Source organism: Eptatretus burgeri, chromosome 16, assembly GCF_056783735.1.
Source record: "Eptatretus burgeri isolate ZD-2024b chromosome 16, Ebu_testis_v1, whole genome shotgun sequence".
Taxonomy (NCBI): domain Eukaryota; kingdom Metazoa; phylum Chordata; class Myxini; order Myxiniformes; family Myxinidae; genus Eptatretus; species Eptatretus burgeri.
The window spans coordinates 22330171-22354900 of record NC_140976.1 but is presented as its reverse complement, the minus strand read 5'-3'; the positions used below and the strand labels follow the sequence as shown (position 1 = coordinate 22354900).

Here is a 24730-nt window from a genome sequence, read left to right as displayed (position 1 = left end):
TTTCCCATTCTTCCCTTCAGGCTTTCAAAACAGCTGTTCACCACCACCTCTTATCTTCCCCCATCCAAATCCTCGATCTTTTCTACCCCCGATAATCCACCCAAGCCCACTTCCTTCAATTCTCCTGCTTTCCTTCCTGAAAGTCCCTTGAATGTCCATCTTCCCCTCGCCATGTTCCCCGTCCCATCCCCATCCCTCTCCCTTCCACAGTTCACCTGTGTCTGTTCCCCAATGTTTTGTCCCTTCCACTCCCGCCCCTCTTGTCTCATGCCTCCTTGCTGTGAGTTGTGTGTTAGCTCTCATACGAGCCTCGACCAAGGTATAAAAAAAAAAAAAAAAAAAAAAAAAAAAAAAAAAAAGACTTTACAAACCAGTCACGTGACTTAAAGTCGGTCAAAATGGCGGACTCGGTAAGTTCCTCCAAAAAGTCTTCTTTTCCAGGCACACCAGTCAGAATGCCACCAAATTTGGGTTACAACATCAGGACAGGGCCCAAATAAGCTACAAGTCCAGTAGTCATATTTTTTTTTTGTCCACTACCTGTATATTAGACTTAGTACGACGGTTGAACGATACCAAGCACCCTCAACATTTCAAATCGGGTTTAAATCCCGTTCACTAAACCGGTAAAACGATATAATAACGTTTACTAGAACTTGTTGGCTCCTGCCGAAATTTTAGGTTTGTGGTCTATCTAGAGCCTTGGGCTCTGAAAACGCCATTTTTAAACTCCAAAAACAAAACTGGACAAGTACTGGTGGTGATGGGGGGGAGGGGGACGTTTTAAACCAACATGATCCCTCTCGCATGTCCACGTTGTAGTGAAGAGCAATGATCTCCAGGATTTACGTTTACTTCGTACTTTTAGGATGCTGATGACGACGAATAAGAATTTCCTTGACACACTCTCGACACGCCACGCTTCCGGTGCGCTCCCTGTTGGTTTGGGGTGAGACCGGCAGCCGCTCGGTGGGAGGCACAAAGTGGAAGAAGAGAAACAGAGGGAAACTCAGTACGTCGCACCGAGTGGAAGATTTCCTTGGTACGTTTTTCTTCCTCACATCGCTGTGTATGTCTGTGTATGGCCGTGTATGTCTGTGTATGGCCGTGTATGTCTGTGTATGGCCGTGTATGTCTGTGTATGGCCGTGTATGTCTGTGTATGGCCGTGTATGTCTGTGTATGGCCGTGTATGTCCGTGTATGGCCGTGTATGGCCATATATGGCCGTGTATGGCTGTGCATGGCCGTGTATGGCCGTGCCTGGCTGTGTATGGCCGTGTATGACTGAGTATGTCTGTGTATGGCCGTGTATGGCTGTGCCTGGCCGTGTATGGCTGTGTATGGCCGTGTATGGCTGTGCACGGCCGTGTATGTGTATGGCCGTGTATGACTGTGCCTGGCCGTGTATGGCTGTGTATGGCCGTGTATGACTGTGTATGGCCGTGTATGGCTGTGCCTGTCTGTGTCGCGAGGCCGCTAAAGGCGGTAATGGACCACGACGTCGGCTGGAGCCGATGGGGCCGCACTGGACCGCAAAGCGCGGGGCTGGGAGAGCGGAGATTACAACAAAGGGAACGGCGAGATTTGTTGAGTTTTAGTTATTTCAATAACGGCACATTGTTTGTTGTGCTATTTTAATGTTTCATCGACCATTCTCAGATGTTCAAATGATTATAAAGTGGATTCGTTTTGTTGTACTCGCTTTGGATTAGAAAGTGGATGAAATATTTTCAGTCGTGATGAGGAAACGGTTGTTCATTCGGAGAATGTGGAAGGGGTTGAGAGGGTCGAGTTTATGGGTCAGCAGCTTAGGAGGAGCGATGGGTTCTATGATGTGGGTGGGGGTGGAGATGTGGGTGGTGGGGGGGAGGAGATGTGGGTGGGGGGGAGATGGGTGCGTTCGGTAGTGTTCGCCCGAGGAGGTGCGTTCGGTGGTGTTCGCCCGGGGAGGTGCGTCCGGTGGTGTTCGCCCGGGGAGGTGCGTCCGGTGGTGTTCGCCCGGGGAGGTGCGTCCGGTGGTGTTCGCCCGGGGAGGTGCGTCCGGTGGTGTTCGCCCGGGGAGGTGCGTCCGGTGGTGTTCGCCCGGGGAGGTGCGTCCGGTGGTGTTCGCCCGGGGAGGTGCGTCCGGTGGTGTTCGCCCGGGGAGGTGCGTCCGGTGGTGTTCGCCCGGGAGGTGCGTCCGGTGGTGTTCGCCCGGGGAGGTGCGTCCGGTGGTGTTCGCCCGGGGAGGTGCGTCCGGTGGTGTTCGCCCGGGGAGGTGCGTCCGGTGGTGTTCGCCCGGGGAGGTGCGTCCGGTGGTGTTCGCCCGGGGAGGTGCGTCCGGTGGTGTTCGCCCGGGAGGTGCGTCCGGTGGTGTTCGCCCGGGGAGGTGCGTCCGGTGGTGTTCGCCCGGGGAGGTGCGTCCGGTGGTGTTCGCCCGGGGAGGTGCGTCCGGTGGTGTTCGCCCGGGGAGGTGCGTCCGGTGGTGTTCGCCCGGGGAGGTGCGTCCGGTGGTGTTCGCCCGGGGAGGTGCGTCCGGTGGTGTTCGCCCGGGGAGGTGCGTCCGGTGGTGTTCGCCCGGGGAGGTGCGTCCGGTGGTGTTCATCTGGTGATGTCTTCGTTGGGTGTGGGGGGGCTTGAGCGAGGCTTTGGGCCGGTGGTGTTTGGAAAGTGTTCGTTCTGAGGGGAGGACGTATGGACCCATTTTGTGTTTCTCGGGCTTGTTTGTTTTGGTTGTGTTTCGGGTGGGATTACGTTTGGTCTGCGAGTGGTGTTCACCAGCCTTGTTGTTGTTTCTGTTGGTTCTTAAGACTTGGAAAAACACCAGAATGAGTGATTTCCTGAAAGGAGGCATTTGTCACTTTTCTTCCCCTACAAGGACACTGGTAGGGAATGGAACGTTGTAAAAACTCGTGGCAGACTTGTGAATATATATGGCTTGGCTTTTGGAACAAGAATTTGGTGTCACATTTGAAACACCAGTCTGGAAGTTGTCGTCTTCGGTTTGCTGAGGTTTGTCTTGGGATCATTTAACAAGTTACGGCCGTAAGTGCAAGTTCATTAAGAATCACGAGGACATAATTCTTTCTCGCAATAAGTGTTTTGTTCTGAACTCGGTTGTTTTACACACAATCGGCAGTAATAGTGTTAAAATTTGTTTCTCATTGGTGGCTGTCGTGCACAACAAACCCTCAGCGTCACATCTTTTGGGCAAACCGTTGCAGTGGCTTCTTGGATCACCTGATGTTTTGTTTTCCAAATGTCTGTGCAGAGGGTTTAACATTGCCATTGATGTGAGTTCGGTCAGGGGGGGGGGGGGTGGGGTTGTGTTGGACAATTCTTCGATCATGTGTCGAGCACAAAGACCATGTTCTCTGCGAATGGAGATCCTGTGATGTACACCTGCATGGCTGTGCATGTTTATTTTGTCATGTCGGCCATGAAAACGCAAACTCGTGATGTGTTTGGTCTCAACTGGTGTTTGCGTATTTGGCAGAAACTTGAGCTGGGCACTTTCATCAGGTTTGTTTGCGGGGGAGTTTTATGGGTTTTGGTGTCCAATGGTTTTTGTACGAACCTAATTCTTTGGTCAAGTACAGCACTGAAAATCAATACTGGAATTAAGTCGGTTATTTTTAAAACGGTCACGTGGCTAGTGTAGAAATTGTGGCATGCTTGAACACCAGACCATTTTCGGGCAACATTGATTGGGCAAAAAAACAGTTTTCCGGCCAAGAAATGGAACTTTTCGAAAGTAATTCGATGTTTCGTGAATGTGAATGTGAATGTTTTGACGGGGCGTGGGAAAGCGTGTGTTGTTTAAGAGAAAAGAGATTTGCTGTTGATCTCGTTACCAACCTTAAAAATGGCCAGAAGCAGCTGATACCGGTGGTACATTGCTCAATGTGTCACCTTTGACTCTAAAGAATCACATGATCTGTGGAGATATATAATCGTCCTCCAAGTTGTTGGGTTCATTTCAGTGTCCTCTTTTGGTTAGCAACTGTGCTTCTGTTTTGCAATGTGCCTTTGGCTGTTTGAGGATTTGTACAACCGTTGGTCTTTACGTAGTCTTTCCTTCTTCTGAATCCTGTTCTCCATGTGGCATTGGTCGGGCCATATCTGAATCCTCCACCCCTCTCTTCCCCCACACCACATTCTTCCTTAGGTGGGTGCTGCTGGACTTAACTAGGTGATCTCACGGGTGCTGCTAACATGCTGCCCCTTGACAGCGTGCTACCGGCAGCTCCCGAGCATGTGCATTGTGCTCACTGTGTGATGCGCCGCTGCAAGGCCCGCCTTGGGACTGGAGGGATCTGTGAGGTCAGGCCCTGTCCAGCAGCTTGTGGTGCGCTCTTCCACACGTGCAAAGGAAACGAGCATAGGCAACTGTGCCCTCTGGAGCGTGTGCCTTGCCCCAATGCCGGCTACGGTTGCCCCCTGTGGATGCACCGTTGTGCTGTCGGAGCTCACATCAGAGTGTGTCCTGCAAGTGTGGTGTGCTGTACTATGGAGTGGAACCGCTGGCCCGTCCGGTATTGGCTTTAAATTCTTGCACCACTTTTTCTTTGTTTTTTGTTTTTTTTTCTAATTTCTATAAAATTACATTAAAAAATATTTTTCTTTCCATAAATCATTGTTTTTCCATCCGATTGTCGTTGACGTGACGTGCTATCTTGGTTAATACCCGCGTCACACTTGTTGCGCTAATTACAAAACGTATCATTGTTGTATCTTTGCCATTGTTATGGATCGGAGTTCCGCTTATTTGCCTCCTTGGAGACCACTCTGCTTTCCTGTGTGTACAGTGCATAGCTTTTGACATTCTTCGTCATGAACTTCGGCAGCATCACCCAATTTGTTTCGCTTTTTTGGATACTCCACAGTTTGATTAATGTAATTAGCATCCAACTGGAATATATTGCATGCTATACAGGTTGGCTGGTTTGGCGTTTCCATCTGAGCAAGACCTTGTCAAAATCACAAGCTGATCAAGCACTTCGAACATCTCTTTTAATCCTGACAAATCTCACACCCTCACCATCTCTCTCCGAAAGGACCGTCTGTAAAATTCCCCCTCCCATCCCCACTCACCCATCTACTTTATTAACGATCCTCTTGAAGAAGTTTGGTCATTCAAACTCCTGGGTCTCACTGTCAGCCATAATCTTACTTGGTCAAACCACATTTCAAAGTTGGCCTCCAATGACAGCTGCCGACTGGGCATCCTCCATCGTACAAAGTCCTTCCTTTGCACACCTGAACTCCTATCCAACGACATGGCCTTCATCCGCAGCTTGATGGAATAATGTTCTCCTATTTGGGCCATGCCTCACACCTTCTCAGCTTCATGCCATGGAAACCAAGGCCTTCAGGATTATTGGAATATCCCACGATGAAGCAGAGTCTATGGGTCTATCACTATGCCATCGCAGACAGGTCGGTGGTCTCTCTGTCTTCCACCACCTTCAATGTCATCCTTCCCCCTTGGTCTTGAAGACATCTCTTCACCACCATCTCAGATTGTTCCCAATCCCAAACCATGATCTTTTATAACCTCGTTGATCACCCCACCCCCCCAACCACCACCCCACCCCCCCAACCACCACCCCACCCCAATCCTCCCTCCTTCCAAATTTCCGGTTTCCCTCCTGAGTGTCCTTCTGTATCCACCTTGTCCACCCCTTGCATCCTGTCCTGCCCCTCATTTTTCCCCACACCCATTGTTTGCCCAAGTCTGCCTCTCTCTTGGCATTTAACTCTGCTGTTGGTGTTTCCCCCCTCGTTCTGCTGTTCCTTTTGTCCTGTTGTGTTCTGATCCGTGCAGTGTACTAATTCTAGGTCCTTCACGAGCCTCGACTATGTGTACACAATAATCTACGTGGAAACAAAAAAGCTTGACTAAAAGTCGGTGTTTTTGGATTGTTTTCCTTGTGCTTTTTTTAATTTCTGGGCATTCACATATTTCAAACATAATGTCATATTTACCCTTGGAAAGACTGTTAATGCAAATTCTGCCCACTTGGTTTAATCTTCTTTGTAATTTTTATTTGTTTGTATACAATATCGAAGCTCATATCAGAGCGAATACACAGAACGTTATAACAAAGGGAGCAGGAGAAATGAGGGGTGGGAGAGGGCAGCACAAAAAAGTGGGGAACAGACATTAAGAGATCTGTGGAAGGGAGAGGGATGGGGTTGGGTACACAGGGTAAACAAGATGGACACTTCATGGACTTTCAGGAAGGAATGCAGCGAATTTGAAGGAGGTGGCTTTGGGGTGGATTAACGGAGGGTGAAAAGATCATGGTTTTGGAAGGGGGAGATAAGAGGTGGTGGTGAACAGCTGTTTTGAAGACCTGGAGGGAAGAATTGGAATGGAGAGAGTCTGGAAGTTTGTTCCAGAGGTGGGGCAAAAGGAGGAATGAAAGAGTGAAGGTGAGCAGTGATTCTTGATTTTGGTAGTTTCACCAGAAGGGGGTTGCTGGCGGACCTTGAGTCTTCTTCTTCTTCTTCTTCTTCTTTCGGCTGCTCCCGTTAGGGGTCGCCACAGCGGATCATCCATATGATCCGCATGGTGATTTGGCACATGGTTTACACCGGATGCCCTTCCTGACGCAACCCTGGTCACCTCTTACGACACAGGGATATGGTACACCTATTTTAACCGGGGTATACACCGGGCCCAGTACACTGGTACTCATTTCGCCGACCTCGGAAGGATGACAGGCTGAGTCAACCCCCTGGGGTATTAATTCAGTGGCCCAACGGGGCTTGAACTCAGGACTTCTTGGGTCCCAAGCCGCTGCCCTAACCACTGTGCCAACACCAGGCTGGCGGACCTTGAGTGCCCTGCGTAAATATGAAGGGGGGAGGGTCAGATCACAGACAGAGCAAGGGGGGCAAGGCTGGAAAGGAGACTGTAGAAGACAGAAAGACCACCGACCTGCCTGTGGTGAGAGAGAGTGAATGACCCAAAGACTCAGCTTCATCGCGGGAGATACCACTGATCCTAAATGCCTTGGTTTCCACAGCGTGAAGCCGAGAAAGGTGTGAGGTGGGAGCACCAGCCCAGAGGGGAGAGCAGTACTCCATCAGGCTACGGATGAAAGCTATGTACGTGGTCAGAAGCTCAGGTGTGTCAAAGAAGGATTTTGCATGACTGAGGATGCCCAGTCGGCGACTGGCTTTGGAGGCTAGCTTGGAAATATGGCTTTCCCAGGAAAGAGCATGGCAGATAGTGAGACCCAGAAGCTTGAATGAAAGGACTTCTTCAAGAGGATTATTGAGAAAGTAGATGGGAAAGGGGGGGAGGGGGTTCCAGATGGTCCTTTCAGAGAGACATAGTGAGATTTGTCAGGATTGCAAGACGTGTTTCAAGTGTTGGACCAGCTAATGATTTTATCCAGATCTGCAGAGCGAAGAGGCTCTGCTTGCTGATCTGAGGGATGACAGATGGCACAGCAGAGGGTGGAGTCATCAGCAAAGAGATGAAGAGGATTTTCCAGAGAATCGGAGAGATCGTTGATGAAAAACAGAAAAAGAACAGGGCCCAGAATGCTGCCTTGAGGAACTCTAGCCTGGACAGGAAGAGGGGATGAGAGAACTCCATTAAGGGCCACACGTTGACTGCGACAGGAGAGGAAGTCTGCGAGCCATGAGTGGAGATTGCCTTGGATACCATAGGAAGAGAGTTTGGTGAGCAGGGCGTGGTGCCAGACCTTATCGGAAGCACGCGATATCTCTTGGGATATGGCTCTGATCTCATGTCTGGCATTGAGGACCTCCATCCATTGTTAGGAAAGCAGGAGCAGCAAGTCCAGGGTAGAGTGAACTGGTCTGAATCCAAATTGATGATTGGAAATCAGGCCTTTGGAGAAGAGGAAGGATATAATATCGGAAGCGATGGTGGATTCCGTAACCTTGCTGTTGTTGATAGGGCAAAGGCTGATTGGTCTGTAGTTGGAGGGATCTGTTTTTGCACTTTTTATGCAGGGCGGTAATGTTTGCTGATTTCCAAGCAGATGGCAGATGACCTTGAGCAAATGAGAGGGTGAAGAGAACAGAGAGGATGAGCAAGAGCAGCAGAGCAGGTTTTGAGGACACGTGGGCTGATGCCATCTGGACCGGTTGCAGAATCAGTCGAGGTTTGACAGCAAGCTCTCCACCTTGTCAGGAGAAACTGACACAGAGTTCAGGGACAGCTGGGTGCCACTGGGTAAGGTGGGTAGAGAAAGTGATGGGTTTGAGATTCAAGATTTATAAGTAAACACAGAGTTTAGGCATTCAGCCTTTTCATGTGCAGTGTTAGCTGTGCATCCATTTGCGGTAAGGGAAGGGATGGAGGGGGAACATACACCAGAAACAGACTTAACCTGACATCATGAGGATTTTGAGGAGGGAGACAGGTTTGAGAGTTCAGACTTGAGATTGGAAAGATGTTGTTTCCTGGCTCTCCAGAGGGTAGAAAAACTTGTTCCAAGCTTTGTGGAAGGAAATGAGATTGCCTTCTGTTGGATTTGCCATCCATGAGGCGAAGACAAGTTGTTTCAGCACAACATCCTCACCACAAGCTTCAGTGCACCATGAGCAGGAGGAACGGGAGGACAACTGAAGATGAGATGGGATAAATCTGTGCATGAGAGAGGGCAAGTTTCTTTGAAAGAATTCCCAGGATGAGTTGATGTCATAGAGAGTAAATATGGGGGACCAGTCTCGAAGTTTGATGGTGGCTTGAAGTCCCTGCCAGTCAGCCTAAGTGAAATGCCACACTTGTTGGCACTGAGGTGGTTCTCTAATAACAGCCAGAGAGATGACCACTTTAGCAAGCATATGGTCAGATGAACTGATTGAAGCAGGAGAAGAGCAGCGGACATTTTCTGGGAAATTGGTCAAAATCAAATCCAGAAGAGATGGAGTCCCGTTGGCTGAGAACCAGGTCGGGAAATTGACAGATTGTCAGTCCCAATGAGTCACAGAAATCCTGTGCTGAAGTGCCATGGCAGGTGAGAGAAGTACCCACACCCAGCCATTTGGCATGATGGCAATTGAAGTCACCACATATGAGGAAGAGAGAGTTTGAATGAGTGAATATAAGTTGGTCCATGTTTTTGGCGAGCGAGATGTAAATGGAGTCATCACTGTTTGATGGACGGTGCAACACACATAAACACAGCAATGCCAACCCTCCCGATTTCATCGGGAGGCTTCCGAAAATTCACCCAAACTCCCGCCCTTACGATCACTATCCTTATCCTCCCGAAATTTTGATATTTTTGCACTGTTCACTAATCAGAATGTACTAGTATGAGAATTGAATGAAAAGCATCGTCTGCTACGTATAGCATGTGGTAACTCCATAACGTTCGCTGCTACCAAATTGTACGTTAAAAATTGCAAATTCAAATGAGGAGCAGCGAAACATTGGGTCTGGATCTCGCTTATGCGATCATGCACTGAGATTTAGTGCATGCGGTATGTGTGCAATACAGTGCATGCGGTATGTATGCACAGTGTATATGCATGCGATACGCTCACTGCATGCAGCTGGGCCCCGTACCAGCCCGGCGGTCGCGACCACCGTGCGGTGTTTAATTTAACAGCCGCTAGAGTTCTACGAGTCGCGCTGCAGCTGTGGAACATCGACTTCGAAGTTACCGATGCTTCAAGCCCTCGATGTTGATTACGAAATGGCAGAAAAGAAGCTTACGAAGACCAAGAAATGGTCTCAGAAGTGCAAGACCGAATACAGTCTCCAATACCCGTGTATTCGAAAGTCTGAAAGAGGAATTCATCATGCGTATTGTACAGTATGCAGCGTTGATATTTCAGTTGAGCACGGAGGTCGCGATGATATTCGGAAGCACGTTGGAAGCAAACGGCACACAGACATTGCAAAGGAGAGATCTTCGAGCACGAGTACCGGTACACTTCTGAATTATTTCACCAAACAAGGGACAAGCGAGGAAGAGGATGTTACCCGAGCGGAACTTCTCTTTAGTGGATTTATTGTGGAACATAACTTGCCCATATCAGTCTCAGATCATGCTGGACCTCTATTTTAAAAGATGTTTCCAGATTCAAAAGTTGCTTCAAAGTATGGATGTGCAAGAACAAAAACTTGCAAGATGTGCAAGATGTGCAAGAACAAAAAAAAAAAAAAAAAAAAAAAAAAAAAAAAAAAAACAAAAAGCAAGAAAAAAAAAAAAAAAAAAAGAAAGAAAAAAAAAAGAACAAGAACAAAGAAGAAAAAAAGAACACTGGTCAACAATTTTTTACTTTCTGAATGTTGTCTAGATTTCTACAAGTGAATTAGGGTATTCTGGCACTGCTGAATCAGGAAATGGCATCCGTTTCTCTCCATCAGGTCAGGTTTTTGTGCTAAGTTGATTTGAAAAAATCAGATCTTGTGACAAAATCAATTACATTTTTGTGGCATTATCAGCTGATTTTTGTCAACACATATCATCCTAAACATGTTTTTAAGAAAAAAAAATGTTTTGCCAACAACATTTATTGATTACATGATAGAAACATCGATTACTGTCATCTGAATGGTGGGCATTGATAAAGGTAAGTACAAGTAAATTGCATGTTGCGTCACCACTGTTCAAACTTCAGGGCTTGAACTTCCGTTTCTTCGAACTCCTGGAATGTTCAGCGGCAGGGAGGTCTCTCTTCAGATTCCAACAGTAGTCAGCCATCATGACTGCGTCCCAGCGACCCTGATACCTGGTCTCCATCTCCTTCATGTCCTGATGGAATCTCTCCCCCTGCTCGTCACTCATTGAACCCAGGTTCTCAGGAAACCGGTTCATATGTGAAAATAGGTAGTGCATCTTGATGCTCATGTTGCAGCCCAGGTTTCTGAAAGCAGTCAGCATGTTGTTGACAAGTTCTGCGTAGTTTCTGGCCTTATTGTTGCCAAGAAAGTTCTTCACTACCAAAACAAATGTCTTCCACGCTTCCAGTTCCACTTCGTTCATTGAGTTTTTGAACTCTGGATCTCTGATGAGCTGACGGATCTGAGAACCATCAAAGATGCCAACTTTCAACTTCTCCATGGTCAATCCTGGAAAAGCCTGGCACAAGTAAGTGAAGCAGTCACCATCTTTGTCCAGAGCCTTGGTGAACTGCTTGATTAAGCCGAGCTTGATGTGCAGCGGTGGGAAGAGTATTCTGTCTCTGTCCACCAGAGGGTCGTTGATGACGTTCCTTTCTTTGCATGGCACCAATTCCTCCCGCACAGGCCAGTCCTTCTTCGTGTGATGCTGAGCACGGTCCCTACTATCCCACATGCACAGAAAACATGGGTACTTGGTGAAGCCAGACTGTTGTCCCAACAAAAAGTTCACCATCTTCAGGTCAACACAAATAAACCACTTATGCTGATCATAACCAATTTTCTCCAGCACGTACTTCACCACTTCATACTTCTCCTTCAGTGTAGTCGAGTGAGCGATGGGTACAGAGGCAAACTGGTTGCCGTTGTGTAGCAGAACACATTTCAGTGATCGCTTGCTGCTGTCAATGAACAGTCTCCAATCTTTGGGTTCGTACTGTGGCACTCCAAGCTTGAGCAGAAGCGCATGTCATAAATTGGCGCATGTAGGTATTGTACATTCTTCAGAGTTCGTTATTTCAAGAAATACAACTTTTTTGTATCACATTATTACAAAATCTGCCCCATTAACTTTAGTTTTGATCCACGAACTTTATGCTTTGCCTCACCAATTTTTGGAAGATTTTGAGGTTTTATGACTTCAAACTGATCCCTTTTCGACATAATCACCTAGAACTATCGTACCTGAATACTTCTTGTCATTAAAATAATTATTTCCAATTAAAACAATTATTTGACATGATATTTTACCCCCACCAACTTCTTCTAAAATGCTCCACACATGCGTACATGTGAACAAAAATGTAAAAACGACATGTGGCCATATCTCAAAAACTTGACCTGATTGAACAAAACTAATGTGAGTTTTGGATTCAGCGCATCAGATTCGTCCTAAATCAGCTTAAAAAATGCAGACAACAAATTTGTTGTTGACCAGTGTAATTGGTGAGTTGTCAAATGTTACTGCTTCATCTATTGCCGATATTGCTAGACTAGCTCCATTTAGCCTAGCTACAGACGGTAGCAATGACGGTGAGGCCCAGCTATATCCTGTCCTGATTTCGTACTATGACAACAGTGCTGGGATTGTGAAGCAAGGTTTGCTAAGTTTGCCTGCGTGCAAACAAGATTCCACTGGAGAAAACATTTTCAAACTGCTTGATCATGAGTTCAGTGACAGGAAAATTCCGTGGGGAAATTGTGTTTCCTTTTGTGCTGATAATGCCTCTGTCATGGTGGGCAAGCACAAAGGAGTCGCTGCTTATATCCACAAACAAAATCCAGAGTGCTACATCATGGGATGCCCTTGCCATATGATGCACAATACGGCCAAGAAGGCGGCTCAGGCCTTACCCATTGAATTAGATGACTTTCTCATCGATATTTACTACTACTTGGACAAAAGTAGTAAACGCGTCAAAGGAGTGAAAGCACTGCAAGAACTCTGTGATGCCCCGACACACAAGATTCTGAAGCATGTCGCAACAAGGTGGCTGTCCCTTGGTCAGTGCCTAGACAGGCTGATTGAACAGTGGGAGCCACTTCGCCTCTTCTTCAAAGAAGAAGTACGAAGAAAAATGCAACCAACTGTAGCCAAGACTCTAACAACGAGCAAGAAGGACGGCACTGTATCTACTGCCAGTACTGGCACTGCAGGATCAAGCACTAGTGGAGCAGCATTCACCACTACCACTGCAGTATCTGCTGCGAAGAAGACAGCAGGGACAGCACCAAAACCAATGCTGAGAGCAGGTAGCATCACCGGCCCTTCATCACGTTCATCTACAAAGCAGATCCCTTCAGAGTCGAGAAAGACTGTGATAGTCCCATCTACAGGCAAAGAAGGACCCAAGTTAAGTTCTGCTTTTGCCAAATCACTTGATAGAAGCTCAGCAAAACCTTCGAATCAGAGGTCTTCTTCCTTGGCTGCACCTACCTCAAGCTCTCTCCTCAAACGTAAAATTGGATCTGGTACTACGAGTCTGACCTCTTCTGCTGGCAGTAAACGCAAGTGTGATCGCCCTGCGGCTAAGTGTACTACGAGTTCTACAACTAAAAGCGCATCTTCCTCAAACACTGTGCAGGAATCTAGAGAAAAACGTGTCAACAGGATGTTCTTGTCTCCACAAACAAAACTCTATTGTTTCTTCCTTCGATATGCTAACAAGCTTTTTGAGAAGGGGAATCTTCTGCTCCAAAGAGACGAACCCTGTATTCATCTCCTGCACGGAGAATTGAATGGTCTTCTGAAAGATATCTTCGTACGGTTTTTGAAACCATCGGTGTCATCGGTTGCTCTGGTAAATGTACCCTTCTCTGACAGAAATCATCAGAAGAATGATGAGGACCTCATGATTGGGAACGATGCCAAACTGTATATAAGGGAACAAAGGAGTCTCAAGAAATCCACCTTCACTCTGAGTGAGTCAGACATCCAAGGTTTCTTCAGTGCAGTTCGCTCATATTATGTGAAAGCCTGCAATTATATCTTCAAAACCTGGCCGCTAGATGATGAATTAGCCAAGCATGCTCAGGTGCTGGATGTTAAGCTACACCAAGAAGTGGGGTTTGACTGTGTGGAGTTTTTCATCAAGAAATTCCCCTGTCTGTTCAGTGGCGGTGATAGTGACATAGACAGTCTTGAGAGTGAATTCGCTCACTACCAGGCAGACGCCTCCATAGCTACAATTGCTACTGAGACAGTGAGAGTGGATGAGCAGTGGCATCGGATTTCACAGCTCACAGATCCCTGCACTGGTGCCAAGAAGTATCCTAATTTGAGCAAAGTGATGAAGGGAATCTTGGTCATTCCTCATTCGAACGCATCATGTGAGCGGGCACTCAGTCTTGTACGGAAGAATCATACTGAATTTCGTCCCAATTTGAGTGTCAAAACCCTGGAAGCTCTCTTAATTGAAAAACTAGCTCATAACACCCCTTGCTACCAGAGAGAATACAGCAAAGACATAATCAGAAGGGCTAAAAGAGCCACACAGCTGTCACTCAGCAAAGCTGCCATGGAAAAAGCAAGCAGCAGTAGTACCAGCCAGTAAGGTAAGAAAAATATTGCTTCTTTTGTGCTTTTTGTTAATCTTTGATTGTCCCCTAACTTACTAATATTAACATACATGTAACATTAAAAAGTGCACAATTTTCCCCTTTTTTTGTTCAAAAAGTGGGAATTCTTAACATGTTAATTGCTCCAAAATAGGGCTCAGAGGGCACTAGAGAGCGTCTAGAACCCCAGAGCTTCCAGGGCCCTAAGGCGGGCCCTGGACCCCGCCGCAAGGGTCGAGCGCTCCGCGCTCGAGATGTGCGCTTCGCGCACATTATTTGGTGTCGGTTGAAAATCCTCCCTAATTCTGATTTCCAAAAGTTGGCATCTCTGTAAACATGAGGTGGGAGCGGAGGGGAAGCCGGAGCCAGAGGTATCCCTGGGGTTGTGGAGGAGTGCATGGAGAGTGAGGGATAGATTTTTTGATAGAGAGAAACTCCGCCACCAGGACGAAGCTCAGGTCTATCACACCAGAGGAGGGAGTAACCAGGGACAGAAACTAAGGAGTCAGAGATATCTTGAAAGAGGAAAGTTTCTGTTAAGCAGATTATATCTTGTTTGTCAGGGGCAACCTGTATGGAGAGATCAGTCAGATTTGAGTGAAGGCCTCGGATGTTTGAGGTCCCACTGTTAAGGAAGAATGAGGGGAAGAGGCTTTGGGTGCAGGGTGTGAGAGGGTAGGACAAGGGAGGAGAGGTGGAGGTAGGGAGAGGAGTTGACAGTGTGTAGGAGATTGCAGAAGAACTAGGGGAGAGGATCGAATGGGGAGGAGGACAAATGACTAGGTGGTGAAGCGATGAGCCGCAGTGGGGAGTAATAAGAGAGAGGGCAAAGGGAAGTAGGAGATTGGAGGGGGTGGAGGAATGAGTTTGAAGAGAGAGAGAGGCTGGGGGATGGAGTCAGCTTTTGTATTGCACGTTTGAAGGATCTAGGCAGCGAATTCATACAACCTTGTAAAATATTTACTTCTGATGGCTTTATTGTTTTGGCTTTGGCTTGTAAGGAACCCTCAATCAAAGAAGATCTGTATCTGAAAGGTTTTTGGGTTTTATTTGTAGACAAGGTCTCGGCTCATTGACGAATGAGGTGACATTTGGGAGAAGGCAACAGATTGAGGAGACACCGGACGGAGGCAGTGAGACAAGTGGACACGACAATGGAATATTGGAGCAGGAAGAGGAGGAGGGGAGGAGGAGGAGGAGGAGGAGGAGGAGGAGGAGGAATGGACAAATGAAATGGTAACCTGCAAATATATGGGGATAGTTAATGAGTATAGAAAATATTTTGGTGGGGATGGAGGATGACCTGAGGTGGTGTTGTACTGGCAACTAGAAGCCCCAATAGTGGTATTAAACAGACTAAGCAAGAAGGTTCCACAAACGTGAGAATATGGGAGCAAAAACAGGTGGAGGGTGAAAGCCAGCTTGGAATTTGGGAGCTTTGGAAGGGGGAGGTTGTTGGAAATACATATGGGACCTGGAGGGACAGGGGATGGACTGAGGGATGAAATAGTTGAGGAAGCAAAAGCTGAGGAGGCCACAAAGTTGTCTGGGATGAGAGAGTAGCAGGCCCAATATGCTTTTTGTTCATTTGTGGGAAATACCAATAATGTTCAGAGCTTTTGATTCCACAGCATCCATGAGACGCAGGTGTGACGTCTGGACACTGGCCCACAGGGGAGGGCAATACTCCATTGAGCTGCAGACAAAGGCCTTCTAGGCTTTGAGAAGTGCAGATTTACCAAGGAAGGATTTTACATGACTGAGCATACCCAGTCAGTGGCTGCCCTTTTTTTAGAGACTGCTCTTCATTTGCAGAATGTAATGAGAGAACCAGAATTTTGAGAGACTGCTCTTCTTTTGGTTAATTCTGGAAATAGAGAGCATGGTGCTTTTCATGAGCATTCCTTGTGTGATATGCTTGGATTAAAATACATATTTCAATTGTTTGTCCAGTTTTTGTTCTTTGGGAACAGAAGAAAGGGAAACTACTGCTGTTGACCTTTTGGTCTGCAAAGAGGAAAGGAGGGTTTCCGCAGCATTGGAGAGGGTCGTTAATGTTTACACAGAACAGGACAAGGCCCAACATGCTGCCTTTGGGCATTGCTGCCTCTATGGGGAGAGAAGACAAGAGGATTTGGTTGAGAGCTACATGCTGGTTGCATGAGTGGAGTAAGTTGGCAAGCCAGGATATAAGGAGGCCTTGTATTCTTCAGGCAGATAGCTTGGCAAGCAGAGCAAGGAGCTTGACTGTGTTGTTTTGCCAGTCACAGTCCTGACCTCTTGCTTGAGATTTGGGGCATTCATCCTTGTTGAGAGGGAAGCAGCAGCTTATGCAAAATTGAGTGATTGGGACAGAATCCAAATTTATGGTCAGAGATCATGCCGTTTTGAGGAAAGGAAGGATTTGATGTCACCTGTAAATGAGTTAGCTGGCTTGTCATTGAGAGGATTTGTTTTTGCACCTTTTTGTATTTTGGAGTGATGTTACCTGTGTTCGAAGCAAATGGGAGCTAACCTCAGGTGAAGAGCAAGCTGAAGAGGTAAGACAGAGAAGAAGAGCAGGATTTGAGAACACTGCTGATAGCATCTATACCTGTCACCAAGGCAGATCTTAGGCTGGCCAAAACTTTCTCTTCCTCTTTTGGTGAAGACATCGGTGTCCAGGAGGCAGTGTGTATGAGGGAATATCGTAGGAACAGATAGGGATTGTTTGTGTTCACGAGTTTTGGAGGGAAATGACAAACGCATACAATTGGTCTTGTCTCGAGCAGAGTCAGCTGTTACTGCATTTTAAGTAATGTCAGGTATGGAGGTGCATTTAAAGTAATGTCGAGTGCACACAAGAGACAGACTTAACGAGGCACCTCCAGGACTTTAGAGAAGGAGACTGGTTCGAGAGTTAGTCCTTGAGGTATTGCCACATCACCCGAGGATGGACGCAATTTGTTGTGAACCTTGCAAAGCAACCTGAGGATGCCATCGGTCATGACCCCCTTTATTGCAATTACAAGCCAAGATGACACATTTTAATTTCAAAGGAGCCATATATTACATTATAAATGTACAGTACTGTGCAAAAATTTGGGTTATTTTCAATTTTGTGTTGCTATCCCTTCTTAAAGATTTGTGGGAAATTAGAAGTGTGCAATATTCGTAGATAATTGAAATTTCTGTGAAAGTCATTTTAATATCAGTTACCTTTAAGTGTATAAAATAAATAAGGAAATTGAAGAAGTTTTATTCATGCTCTTCGTATTATTACCTTCGCCACCGAGGGTGGAAGGAGGTTATGTTTTCACCCCTCTCTGTTTGGCTGTTTGTTAATTGCCGGATTCCTTCGGATTTTGGCAATTATGTTGGTCGGTTGTGAGTGTCATTCTGTGTGTCTGTCTGTTTGTGTGTTTGTTTACCCTGTAGCAGCCACACCGTTTCAGCCATCATGACCAAACTGGGTACAGACATCGGCCATGGTCCAACTTAGTTAGACACTTGTCGTTTTTGGTGAATCTAGGTCAAAGGTCACCGAAAAACCGAAATTCTTATTTTCGCAATAACGTCCGCTAAAATGGTCGTATCGACTTCAAACCAAATCCAAAATGTGCATCTTCCAATGCTGCATCCAACCATATGTCTCATTGGGGTGTCACACCAACACCCTTCTTAGCGGTCGGGGGTCGAGTGTCAGGGGGGTCTAAACTTACAAATTGCGATTAAAAACGCCATTTCAAGTCCGATTGACTTCCAAATTATGATCATGACCAAACTAAGTGCTATAACTCATTAAACAGTAGCATTATCGACTTATAAGAACCAAATTAATTTCCAGGTTTTTGTTTTTAAAGAGATCATGGAGATATGACAAAGTTATTCCGACAATTCCTTGCTCAACGAGCAATTTCATTTGTTTGTTTGTGTGCAGGATATCTCAAAAAGTTGAGGATGGATTCGTGTGAAATTTGGTGGGCAGGTTGGTTGTGTGACAAGGACGAACTGATTATATTTTGCTGAAGATCCAGACCCGGATCCGGCTACTAGAATTTTTAAGCGATTCTTCACCATTGAGAGATAGGGCCAAAAATGATATATAGCACGATGAATCAAAAAGTTGTGGACGGATTCGTATGAAACTTGGTGGACAGGTTGGGTGTGTGACAAAGACAAATTGATTCGATTTTGGTGAAGATCTGGATCCGAGAATTGTTTAAGCCTTAAAGTGATTCTTCACCATTGAGATGTGGGGCTAAAAACGATATATAGTCTGATATTTCAAGAATTTATTGGGCCTGATATGTTCTATTGGATCAGGCATTGCACGGCGGAGGCATGCACTCAAATGAGTGCCCTTCTAGTATTATCATGTGCTGGTAATATTCACTTACCATAAGGAGAATATACAGGAATCAGTTTGGATTTTCATGCAGTAAATAATGATAAACTATAACGGCACTCGATAGAGCGCATACCTCTGCAAGGTTGAACAGTTTGTTTTGTATCCCACTGATGGGCAATATCTGAATCGGGACTTCAAACAAAATCTAATTGGCTTGTTCGTGTCACCTACCAAACTCATCCACCAAGTTTTGTCATTATCCTTCCACAAATTTTGAAATACCATGCTCTATGTCGTTTTTAGCCCCATCGCTCAATGGTGAAGAATCACTTTTAAAATAAAAAAAATTGTTGTTTCCGGATCTTCACCAAAATCTAATCAATGCGTTCTTGTCACTCACCCAGCCTGCCCACCAAGTTTTGTCCAAGTCTGTCCATAATGTTTTGAGATATCCTGTTCACAGACAGACAGTGGTAAAGCATAACCTCCGTCCACGTTAGGTGGCAGAGGAAGTTGTCTAAGTAATCAACACCAATTACATTAATGTGAATTGCAAGAAGCTACAATAGAATTTGTAAATTAGTGAATGCAGTGCTCCCTCGCTATATCATGGTTGACTTTTCGCGGCTTCACTACATCGCGTGTTTTCAAGTAGAAGTCGCCTCCAGTAGAAGAGATTTAATGCTCTTCTTGGCTGTGCAGTACGACATTCATCTCATCATCGTCATCTTCATCGTCATCAGTACTGCACAGCTATCATCATCATCGTCATATCTTCATAGGTCAGTACCCATAATACGTTTTTTTAAATATTTTATAGTACAATATAGTATTTTTAAAATTATTTTTGGTCTTAGGCTTTGCAGCCCCATGAAGTCGCATTTCCGATGAAAATGTTTAAATTTTTTTCAAAAATAACTGATTAAATGTGTGTGGGGAAGGTTAATAAGAGTGTGTGGATGCTGTATAATGGTTTAAAATACGTTTAAAATGTGTTTAAATATATTTAAATAATTAAATAAATATGTGGTTTCTGCTTCGCGGATTTTCACCTATCGCGGGTGGGTCTGGAACGCATTAACCGCGATAGGTGAGGGAGTACTGTATATGAAATTAGTTTTCATCAGCTTGTTTCCTTACTTGAAAGTCTTTGAGTGGTTTCAGAATGCTACCAAGAAGCAATTTTCAACATAACTTTGTTAAAATCCAAACTTTGTGAGAAGAAGGGCACACTGAAAAAAAATTTTTTAAGCATAAAAGCTGAAGATCTCCCACAATGGAGGGAGGTACACTTTGCAATGCCTGAAAGAAACGGACTCGGTATAGGATAAGAAAAGGCCAGGAAGACACAGAAGAACCTCTCCAAGGCAAGACAAGCACTTGAAGTTGCTGAGCTTACACGATAGAAGAAAATCAGAGTTGCAGCAAAGAAACTACTGCTGAAACCACAGAATAAGGTGAAAAGACTGAAATTTACAAGTAAACATGTAGATTAGTAGACTGAATAATGGAATAGGATGTTCTGGTGTGATGAATCAAAGTTTGAACTTTTTGGATGTAAGAGATGCCATTTCGTATGCTGAAGACCTGGAGAACGTTAAGACATGCAATGTTTGAAGTCTACTGTTAAACATGGGCTAGGCTCTGTAACTGTCTGGGGTTGTATCTCAGCTTTTGGTGTCGGGAAACTTGTTAAAATCAATGGGATGCTAAGAAAAGAGAAGTACAAGCAGATACTGCAGCACCATGCAGTTTTGAGTGGAAATAGTTAAAACGGAAGAGGATTCATTCACACACACAAACTACTGAGTGAACTTATAAATGACAGTGCTTGCTGTTTACTTTTAAAGCAGTTTGTTTCACGTGCATTTATAAAGACTGTTAATTTACATAATACACATATGACTGGTTTTATTTTTATTTTTGGATACATAGTTGAGGCTTGTGAAAGAGCTAGCACACTGAACATAACAGGATGCAAAAGGAACAGCTGAGACGCACACAAAAGGAACAGTAGAGTGAGAGAAGCAACAACAGCAGAGTTGAAGGCCAAGATAGAGGGAGACTTGGACAAACAATGGATCTGGAGAGGAATGGGGGGCAGGAGATGACTTGTGGAGTGGACAAGGTAGATTCAGAAGGTAACTCCAAGGAGCGAAAACTGGAAATTTATAAAGAGGAGGGAGTGGGCTGGAGGAGTAGGGGTAACGTGGTTAGAAAAGATCATGGTTTTGGATTGGAGACGATCTGAAATGGTGGTGAACAGCTGTCTTGAAGACCTGGAGAGAAGAATGAGATTGATGAGGATTTGAAAGTTGGTTCCACAGTTGGGGAAAAAGACAATCAAATGAGTGCAGGTGAGCAGTGATCCTGGATTTAGATAGTTTCACCAGAAGGGGGTTGATGGTGGATCATGTGCGTGCTGCAGAAACCTGGGGGGGAGAAGCACAAAAAGAGCAGAGGGTGCAAGACCAGAAAGGAAGAGGAAGAAGACAAAGTGACCACCGACCTATCTGCGATGGTGAAGTGATGGGCCCATAGACCCTGCTTCATCGCGTGAGATTCCAAAAATCTTGAAGACCTTGGTTTCCTTGGCATTAAGATGAGCAAGATGTGAGGCACGGGAGTCAGCCAAGAGGGGAGATCAGTACTCCATCAAGCTGTGAATGAAGGCCTTGTAGGTGCATAGAATTTCAGGAGTGCCAAGGAAGGACTTTGTACGACCAAGGATGCCCAGTTGGTGGCTTTGCCAGACTTTGAGTAATGCTTGCCAGATGGTCCTTTTGGAGAAAGATGGTGAGTGCATGAGATTTGTCATGATTAAAAGACATTTCATGTGTTTGACCAGTTTGTGATTTTTGTCAATGTCTGAAGAGAGGGAAGAGTCTGCTGCCTGCCGAATTTAAGGATGAGGGATGTCACGGCAGAGGGTGGAGTCATCAGCAAATAGATAAAGGGGATTTTTCAGTCAGATAATTTATGTCATCATTGATAATTTGATGAATTTACACGCAAGTATGAATATCCTTGGAAGAACCCAAACTTTTGCACAGTGCTGCTCATTAAGAATGTATTGAGAGATTTAACACATTGATACAAAAGAAAAAGTATGAAAAATCATTAATACTGTGTACTACTTGCATCATGTGACTTCTGGGTGATATTTTATGTAAAGCCTTTATACACAGTGAAGAGTGTAAGACCAGCGGTGTGGGAGGGGGTGGACAGTGGCTTGCAAAAGTATTCACCCCCTCCAAAGTTTTCACATTTTGATGCCACCTGAACTTATTTCCTGATGCTTTCAAATCAATCTTAATACATGGAGTCATCACAAACTACTCCAAAGTGATAAAGCTGAAAAATGCGGATAAAATGTGAATAAGGCCTTAGTTATTTTATAACTTGGTTTACGGATCTGCCGACGGTATATTCGCCGAAATGAAATATAAATATAAAACACATTTTTAGCCTTTTCTATTTATACATTTTCCGCCGAAGGTGCAAAATTTTCAAAACCCGAAATGTAAACGTCGGCATTTATTTTCAAAATATAATTTCGTGCGCACACACCAAAATGCCGAGTCACCTTTAACAAAACTGCGCAGCTCTGCGCAGTAGAACTGCACAGTGGTCTTCGGTCATGGCGTCTGAGCAGTGGCCAGCGTGGTTCAGATTGACTGTGGTTTCTGGGGCGAAAGTGATTGTTAAGAAGTATGACAGCGGAATAAATTTGAGTGACTGCATTGGTGATTTAATCATGCAACAGCTTGACGACGAATATTCTGGCCGAACTATTACATCAATTCAGTGCAGCAGCAGGGATGATTCGCAGACTACTCTCGATCGTGCCGATTTTGTTTCCATCGAAAGTTGCACACCGCTGTTCGTATTGAAAGATTTTGGTGCCAAGTACATCAGTTTCCTTGCGAGATGCTGATATTCCGCCTTCAACAGACCAGAAATCAGCCTTTGATGTGCTCATGGGGATGGGGAGATGGTACGATCAGATGCCCACTGAAAAGTAAGAGCTGGTTATGGCTCTGATTGACCGTTTTGACTCCTAGTCGACACCTTTTTTTAAAATCATATCCAGCACTATGCGCTGGTGTGCACGCACACATCTACGACTTAGACAGTAATTTTCTCATCATTGTTTCCATTTGTTTGATGATCAAATAGGTTTCTATAACAAAAACATGCCAGACTATATTGTAGAAACAAGTTTTAATCCTTCTTTATTGTTTTTCACATCAGATGATACAGTGAACATGGGCATCCTGCATTTGAATGGTCTTCCATCTTCATTGTTTTCTTAGATCCTCCTGGTCCAGGATTTATATTTATCCCCCCCCCCCCACCTACCCTTGTCTTTTCCATGGAACATCTGAAAAAAAATCATAAAAATATATAATTTCTAAAAATTGAAATTATATTTATATTTATATTTATATTTCGACCTACCGACCCTACATTTTAGTTGAACTGCGTAAACCAAGTTATAAAATAACTAAGGCCTAAGTTAGATTAACAGAAAAAAATCAGATGATTCTCAGTTGCATAAGTATTCAAACCCTTCGCCGAATTGACCCCAAAATTACTTCAAGAGCAAATTATTTGTTTGAAAAGTTACAAAATAAGTGTAATAGGTTTCACCTCAATGTAAGCAGTGGTTTAACTTTAAAATTAAGCTTCCCCACTTATCAAAGTTTTAAGGTGCAACTCACTTGGTCAACCAACAAAGCCAACATCAAGACCAAGGAGCTTTCCAAAGAAGTCCAACATGAAGTGGTGGAGAAGCACCGTTCAAGAGAGGGTTATAAGAACAGTTCAAAGTCTCTCATTATCCCTTTGAGTACAGTGAAATCCATCATTGAGAAGTGGAAGATGTATCATACCACCCACATTTTATCAGATCAGATCACCCATACAAACTCAGCAGCTGGGCAAACAGAAAACCGGTTCGGGATGTTCCTGTAAATCCAACAATGATATTGAAAGATACACAAGGATCTATGTCCGAGATTGGTGTCAGTGGTCATCAATCAACAATATCCCGTTACCTTCACAAAGGTGGCCTCTCTGGACAGGTGGTAAGAAGGAAGCCATTACTGAAAAAGGCTCATCTAAAAGCTCGTGTGGCATTTGCGAAAAAGCATCTTAATGATACAGCAGGCATGTGGAGAAGTTTTGTGGTCAGACGAGACAAAAATTGAACTTTTTGGTATAAATTCAAAGTGTTATGTCTGATGCAAGCTTAACACAACACATCACCCAGGCAACACCATCCCTACTATTAAGCAAGGTGGTGGCAGCAACATGTTATGGGGCTGATTTTCATTAGCAGGGACTGGAAAGCTTGCCTGGATAGAAGGGACAATGGACTGTGCAAAGTACAGGAGAATCCTTGATTAAAACCTGCTTGAGTTAGCCATGAATCTGAAACTGGGTAGGAGATTCACATTTCAGCAAGACAATGATCTGAAGCACAAAGTGCTTGAAAACGACGAAAATACACTGGAGTGGCGCAATCAGAAGAAACTAAATGTTCTTGAGTAGCTCAGTCAAAGTACTGACTTGAACCCAGTTGAACATATTTTATGAGACTTGAAGATCGCAGTCCATCGACGATCCCCATCAAACAAACTTGGCAGAACTAAAGCAATTTTCTCGTGAAGAATGGGAAAAGATTTCACCATCTCACTGTGTAAAGCTGGTAGAGACTTACCCAGAAACACTCATAGTAGTCATTACTGCAAAATCTGCTTCCTGACCTAAGGCTGAATACTTTTACAACCAGTGAATTTTGATTTGTACATGATTTTTGCAGCTATTTCTGAGATGTAACCTCCTTCAATTATCACAGTGTTTAGTTTGATATTTTCAGGTTTGAATAAAAAAAAGTTCATTTGAAAAAATTGTTTCTACATATTTCGTAATTCATCTCAATTTGGCATTATTGGTAGGGGGTGAATATCTTTACAGGCCACTGTAGGTGGATGCATGACAGGCTGTGAAGTGGACCTGAGGTTGCTCACCACTAACCAAGAGAATGGAACCGATAGGTGTGAATGTGATTGTATAAAGATCCAAGGACTTGCAAGGTCATTGGGAGTTCGGTTTGGCTCAGTGGTGTTCTGCAAAGAAATGTTGTTTTAAAAATTAAGAAGCCATCATCATTGACAACTAGAAAGTGTGTTGTAAACTCTGGTCAGTTTGTTGGAATCACATGTTCTGCAACATT

General features: G+C 44.9%; 1 protein-coding gene across 7 annotated transcripts in view; it reads left to right on the top strand.

Annotated features, from left to right (window-relative positions):
• Positions 1 to 770: 770 nt before the first annotated feature.
• Positions 771 to 24730, top strand: part of FBXO30 (F-box protein 30) — a 73799-nt gene continuing 49839 nt past the window's right edge. The window contains exons 1-3 of one of the 7 annotated variants that reach the window (XM_085859071.1): positions 771 to 1042; positions 4149 to 4515; positions 15216 to 15395. In XM_085859071.1, coding sequence (XP_085715197.1) covers positions 4196 to 4515; positions 15216 to 15395 — 500 coding nt within the window. In that variant the 5' untranslated portion in view covers positions 771 to 1042; positions 4149 to 4195. Of the gene's footprint in view, positions 1043 to 2456; positions 2566 to 3958; positions 4516 to 15215; positions 15396 to 19083; positions 19272 to 24730 lie in introns of those variants that run through there. The other 6 variants (XM_085859072.1, XM_085859066.1, XM_085859068.1 and 3 more) reach the window with 6 other exon arrangements.